This window comes from Papaver somniferum, chromosome 4 (assembly GCF_003573695.1).
Source record: "Papaver somniferum cultivar HN1 chromosome 4, ASM357369v1, whole genome shotgun sequence".
NCBI classification, from domain to species: Eukaryota; Viridiplantae; Streptophyta; class Magnoliopsida; order Ranunculales; family Papaveraceae; genus Papaver; species Papaver somniferum.
Genome location: NC_039361.1, coordinates 159306709 through 159313770, shown reverse-complemented (window position 1 = coordinate 159313770; position 7062 = coordinate 159306709). Strand labels below are relative to the sequence as shown.

At 35.8% G+C, this 7062-nt stretch overlaps 1 protein-coding gene across 1 annotated transcript; it reads left to right on the top strand.

Annotated features, from left to right (window-relative positions):
* Nucleotides 1–2445: 2445 nt before the first annotated feature.
* On the top strand, nt 2446–3565 carry LOC113271738. Its single transcript, XM_026521640.1, has 3 exons — nt 2446–2815; nt 2958–3020; nt 3155–3565. The coding sequence occupies exons 1-3, from the start codon at nt 2587–2589 to the stop codon at nt 3454–3456; spliced, it is 594 nt and encodes a 197-aa protein (XP_026377425.1). The 5' UTR covers nt 2446–2586; the 3' UTR covers nt 3457–3565.
* The last annotated feature ends 3497 nt before the right edge of the window (nt 3566–7062 follow it).

Genomic DNA, 7062 nt, shown 5'->3' with positions numbered 1-7062 from the left:
TTGTAACTAATTATGTTGTTTGGCATTCAAAGGTGTCCTCGACAAGCATTTGATTCTCTGAAATTTAAATATAATTTGTACAGCTGGCCCAATTTGATAAATTTAATCTAACATGCTTATCTATTATATTTATGTAGATTCTCTGAGACAGGAGATCACGGATGACACAGATAGATAGACAAGACGCTCCAAAGATATCTCCACCGTTTCAATTCAGCTCGGTATCTATTCTCCGAATGGTAAGATGACTTTACAAAATTCGCATGTATGCCTATTATAAGGGATATGACCTTATAAGTTTACCAACCCCCCTTGCATTTAATCTCTTTGTATAATAGGAGTATGAGTTATATGGATGTGTAACTGCAGATTACACAAGCCATATGGATGTGTAACTTCTTATTACACACGCTATATGGATGTGTAACTGCAGGTTACACAAGTCATATGCATGTGTAACATCAGTTTTACACAAGCCATTGTATGTACTCTATAATCATAAACAACTGCTGATGTCGCTACTGGTCATTTTTTTTTCCACAGTCCTTGGTTTTCATGTATTGTAATTACAAATCTTCGGTATAAATCAGGCTTCTGCTCTTTGCTCTGCGTAGATGATATATTATATTAGTCATGATGTTACATGGAGTTATATGGTGTCTGAAGCTCGGTAATAATAAGTAAATATATTCAGTACCATGGTTGTTCTTGAAATACAAGTGGTCTTCTAGTTGGGTTGTTTTCATAGTGTCTGAAGCTCGGTAATAATAAGTAAATATATTCAGTACCATGGTTGTTCTTGAAATACAAGTGGTCTTCTAGTTGGGTTGTTTTCATAGTGTTGTTATGGAGGTAGCAGCAAAAACTTTCATGTGTGATCTTATGATGGTTGGATAGGTAGTAGCTTTGAGTGTCTCCAAATTACATAATGGTTGGATAGGTAGTAGCTTTGAGTGTATTTAGTGACACTAATATCTCTGTTGATTCTATGTCACCTTCATATGAGCCTATTTGTTGTTTTAATAGCAAACCACCATTCTGACGGTGTTCAGTTATAGGTTTAAGTTCTTATACTCCAGCTAAGCCTTTTTGCTGTTTAATTTTGTTTTTCAGGTAATTTTTTTTTGCTAAAATTGGTAAAGCAAATAGGAATGCAAGGTTGTTCAAGATGTTGCAGCACAACTCTGGGAGGTAAAAACTGAACTCCAAGAACTTTGATTCTTTTCTCAATTCTCAACATTCTGTGAACATCTGTAACTCTTGGTTACATGAGGAAAATGCACGTGAACTAAGAAAATGCATGTGTAACTACCAATTACACTAGGAAGATGTTGATGGTTTTGCTAGATTCAGTGTGAAATCGAATGTGACTCTTGTTAAAAAGAAATAAAAAATAGAAATGGAACCAGAAGTAGTGGTGGTTTTTTGTGCAGAATTCCAATATGAATGTGTAACTTCTAGTTACACTAGTCAGATGCATGTGTAACTGCTAGTTACATTAGCAAGATGTATGTGAAACTGAATATAAATTGTTGCGTGTACTGTTCTTTCAATCTTATAAAAACTGATTGCTTGTTGTTATATTTAAGGTAGCCGATAACTTCATAAAAGCTACTCCCTCCGTTCTTTTTTAATAGGTTGGTTTTTTTTTTAGAGAAAAATAAGGAAAAATTAAGAGAACCAATCATTGAAAGTGGTCCTCATGATATTTGTCAATAAAAGAAGTGAAGTGAAATGGTCCCCATGACACTTGTCAGTAAAAGAAGTAAAGTGAAATGGTCCCTATGACACTTGTCATCAAAATAAGTTAAGAGAAAAGTGATCCCACAAAACCAAAGTAACATTTGAATTTCCCAATTAGGAAACCGGCCTATTTTTTTGAAACATTTTTTTATAGAAACCAACCTATTATTTAAGAACGGAGGGAGTAATTGCTTATGCCTATAACTTCATACTAGAGTTGACGCTGATTATACAAGTCAAATGCATGTGTAACTCACAATTACACTAGATAAATGCATATGTAACTTTCATTTACACGAGACAAATGCGTGTGTAACTCCTAATTACACATGCTAAGAAATTATTGTAATTTTAATAATTTTGAAAATATTTTTTTAATAATTTTGGGCCTAATTTGAATTTTATTTAATTATAGGCTTGATAATATGCACGAGAGTATCAAGGTCTTTTAATAATTTGGGGCCTAAATTTAAACTTCTTTTAATTAAGGGCCTCATATTATGGGTTATCCATGGGTTGGGCCTTACCTAAGTTGCTCTTGAAATATAAGGTGTGGACCCCCAACCCACCTAATAGCCCTACCCCTATTAATCTCTATGGAGCGGGTTGGGTTTCACCCCTTTTTGTTTATAATCCGCTGGATCTAACCTGCGATTTACCTAGAATTTGGATTTATTTATTTTTTGAGAGAAAATAAAATCTGGAATGTGGTTGTCTCCTGTGTAAATGGAAAATAACATAAATCTGGTGGTGGAGGTTTATTTTGAAAAATGCAAAAGATTTTGTGATTTGAGATGGCGGATCTAAATAACTTGCAATCATTTATTTCTACTCTACCTGGGGATGGCTTTGAATATCGGTTCTGTTCCTCTCCACCCAAATCTACTTTCCCATTCTGTTAGTTTTGTATCAAAACACAATCACTTGTTCTTTTTCAATAGACTCTCCTTATCTTCTTCAAATTCACTTGCGGCAAACCATTTCTATTCTTCTTCTTCCTTTACTGTAGCTATACATTCGGAAGGAGCGGAAGGAGTAACAGATGAAGAAGAAGAACCTCCTGGCTCTAATGGTACAGTTTTTGGGGATACTTCAATATGGCTACAACAGTTTATTTGTTTTTCTCTCTATAAATAACACTTGGTGTATTGGCAGATTGATGTTGTACAGTTTTTTTGGATGGAATTTCATAGCTTGTCTTCTTTTCTGTACAGGATCGCTCTCTTCTGCTCGAACTCAACTTGATCTCTTGGAACAATTGAGCTCTTCCACTGATGGTATATATTCACCTTTCTTCTTCTTCTTCTTATATGAATGTAATAAAAATCAAACAACAATCTCCGTACAGTGACTGTACTACAGTCATTCATTTCGCTTGAATATCCTACTTTAATAATTCCATAATAACTAGGTAATGCAAGTGACGGGAAATCAAATCGATTGACAATTCGCGAACAACTCATGCAATTGGTGGGAGATAGAGAAAGTGAGGATTTCAGCATTCTGTTGGGTAAAAAAAATCTAAAGAAGGTGAGTGCTACTTTCTTAACCATTTCACAGAAGAGAAACATCAAAAGAAAAGCTTACTTGGATGATGTTTCTCAGAGGAACGATACATTTTTCTTCTCCACGATTGCAGCCTTTGTAATTATTCCACCTATTATTATATTAGTGGTAGCTGTCTCAACTGGATATGTGCAACTTTTACCATGATCCATGAAAGAATATAGACTATAATTTTTCTGTTATCGAAGTGTCTTTGACATTTATATTTGTCCTTGGTGTCAATGAAATGAAAAACTTATAGTTGTATTTGTTGTTACTGTTTAAGTAATTTTGATATAGGTGTAAAAAGGTCGCTACTATGCATTACATCTATATAATACCTCTTTAGAGCTTGCATACCAGAAAAAGAGCTCACTTCCATCTTCTACATGTCCAAATATAGCTGCTTCATATCTCGTATTTCTGAAAGGTGTAAACCTTCAAACTTGTTGAGAAAACAGAAGTAGCTATTTTGATGATAGAAGGAGGTAACCATCATGTAAGTTCACCCACCCATCTTACAAGTAAAGATATCCTGAGTTCCATACAGTGTGTCTGGAGAGTTCTTATAAGAGGAGTAATCCAGAAATTAAAAGTTGAAATTTTATCTGTTTATTTAGTTTTAGACTCTAGTTTTTTTTTGTTTTGTTTTTTGCCGTGTCGACACGTTTAGACACGGACACACGTGTCAGACTCGTCGGATACGGCTCACTTCCCAAGAAATCTAATAAAATATTAACAATTGAGATTTATACCTTAGATTGACATCTGTAAGGATATTCTGCATAAGATATTTTTCCTTAGCTCCGTCCTAAGAGAGCAGAGGATCTAGTCTATGTTCATAGTAGCATCAGATTATTATCAAGAAACGAAGATAGATATGTCAAAGGACCTACTCATTATTGGGATGTTTTTGCTGATGAAACTAGCTTGGCTGCACCTACAGAACAAGAATTAGCCAATTCAGGCCTTAATGTACATAACTCCACTATGTAGTGACAGTTGAGCCACAGGCCAACTACTACAGCTAACCTATCAGACCATGAAGATACGTAGAAAATATCAGTGTACTCTGTTTTTTTGCAATGCTGTTTTTTGTATTAATCAATGTATGTATTTGTATGTATGTATTTTGCTATCTATAATAAACTACTGATCTATTTTGTATATGCCGTGTTCCCATTTTCTAGTTTTTTACGTTGTCGTGTCAAGGTAACGTATTGGACACAAGACACTGACACCGTGTCTGTGTGGCTGTAACACATCATCATGTCTTATATCTTGTCCCATCACATTTGACAATACGGGCGAGGCTCTTTACTGGTTGAAAATGTAAGGTAACATCAACTTAACCATAAGATGCAGGGGGACATTTAAAACTCATTTTTCTGTTTCAAGTCAAGTGGCTCTTTTAGTGTAACTCCTAAGAGAGAATCAGACTAGTGAGTTGACTATGATAGCTTTAAGTGTGCAAGTCACAAAAGAAAATTAACCCTGTTGTTGTAGTTACTACAATGCTCTTATAAAGCTATAGCATTATAGTGTATATAAGGCAGGAACAAATGAATGTGGTTATTCTTTGTGGCTTCTACAGAAGTTTAGTATGGCTCTTTGGGGACTCATCATGAGATTTTTGGCACCATTGAATATTTAGAAATATCTATACACTTCGATTTGGCACCATCCACTTTGCAGGTGGTAATGGAAATCCCCTGTTTATCACACATCTTTACCATTGTCATAAAATATGAGTGCTATACGCAATTTGTATTGCGTTAGGTATGCATTTTGAGGTTCAGATATAAAAAAGATGTGCATTTTAGACAATTGTAACTTCATTTACTCTGCGTATAAGCATATCTAACTTTTGGATACGTGACAACAGTGTAGACAAATGCTTGGAGAAAAGGTACGGTGGATGTCATTTACCACACCTGCTTAACAGAAAATTGGATAGTAATTACTGTTATATGAATGGTTATGTTTTACAGTGAATATCAAATGCTGGGCTGTAATCTGCCCGTAAAGCTTTATCTATGATTAGAAGCTCGGACGCAACGAGAGACACCACAACATGTCACATGGTTAAAGCCTGTAGCGTTATAGCATGTGAATTTTCCAACAACTCCGTTTTCTTTCTTCACTACTTAGCCCTAAGTCTTGAATTCATGATCTTGCAATATCCGTACCATATACCATGTGTCATATGATCACATGTCTTGTTCTCTTGTAGTAGTGGCACTCTGGCTGCCCTTAGCTGATTATTGGTGTTGTAATAACTATGGTCTGATAGGGTAAGTAATGACTGATCAAATAGTGACAGGTGTGCACTATCTGACCGTTATTACTAGGTTAATCATTTCTATTTATGTTGTAAGAACCTTCTTCCATTTCATTAATGAAAATATCTGAATGGTGTAGTTATGGCTGCGTTCAATAGGAACCAGATTTCTTAGTTCTTAACTTCTTGAACTCCAAATTGTACTGAGTACAGTACATTTGGCATCAGAGCCAACACAATTTTTTTTTTCCGATGGGTGCTTCCGACATTAAGACAGTAAATGATGTATTAGAACTGGTTCAACGTAATCAGCTGAGCTCTGATGATCGCTTTGCTGCTATTGAAGACAAGTTTCTTCTACAACAACAACAGACTGATTCGAACCAGGCGATTATTAACAAACGGTTTGATGAATTACTAGCCTGATTACCTTATGCATCGAGATCCACTCACCAGGATGATTCCGGTGGACCAAACCATGGTGTTCAACCAGAGAATCCTCCAATTTTTGGTACCATTCCTCAAAGAGGGATTCAAAGTCACTTCAATCGAGTACCCAAGCTTGATTTTCCACGATTTTATGGTGACAATCCTCGTGGCTGGATCCAAAAATGTGAATGATATTTTTTCTTCACAACATCGATGAGACTCGCAGAGTGGATATAGCAGCTATCTATCTTGATGGCAAGGCTGATAAATGGTTTCTCAATTTTCAGGTTGGTAGAAATCGTATAAACTGGTTTGAATTTGCTCATGGTATTTGTTCAGATTTGAAAATCCTGTTGAAGAAAATTTTATTGGTAGTTTTAATAAACTGGTACAACTTAACTCTGTAGTAGTTTTAATAAACTGGTACAGCTTAACTCTGTAGAAGAGTATTTTGAAGAATTTGAAGCTCTTAAAGCTCTTATGCTTGCTAACAATCCATCTTTAAGTGAGCATTATTTTGTCATGAGTTTCATTAGTGGGTTGAAGGACGAATTGCGCAATTCTGTGGCTATGTTTTACCCAAAATAACTTGCACAAGCTTTTTCCTTAGCAAGAGTGGAGGAACAGAAATGTCAATCTACCTCCGCTAAAAGTGTTAGGTCCAACTCCAGCTCTTTTACTAACTCTAGAGCTTTCTCTGCCACCACCTTTCCTCCTAAACCACTTTTAACTTCATAAACTGCTTCAAAGTCAGCTCCTACAACCCCAAAGGCTTATTCACCCACACCACTTAAGCCTGCATCAGCCAATCCAATCCACTTAAGAGACTGACACAAGAGCAGATACACATTCACAGAGATAAGGGTCTTTGTTACAATTGTGATGAAGTTTACTCAATGGGCCATAAGTGCACAGGTAGACAACAGTTGTTCATGGTGCAAACTGAAAGTTTTGACTCTCAAGAACTAGATCACGAGGAGGAAATTTTTTAGGAAGTAGTGGAATCTCCAATTGACTCTGACATGGAAATTTCACTTCATGCCCTCATTGGTACTGTCGCAGGT

Coding starts and splice junctions, on each gene's coding strand:
- LOC113271738 (XM_026521640.1), top strand. CDS start 2,587: ATGGCTTTGAATATCGGTTCTGTTCCTCTCCACCCAAATCTACTTTCC. Junction 2,816..2,957: donor AGAACCTCCTGGCTCTAATG/GTACAGTTTTTG, acceptor TTTTCTGTACAG/GATCGCTCTCTTCTGCTCGA. Junction 3,021..3,154: donor ATTGAGCTCTTCCACTGATG/GTATATATTCAC, acceptor CATAATAACTAG/GTAATGCAAGTGACGGGAAA.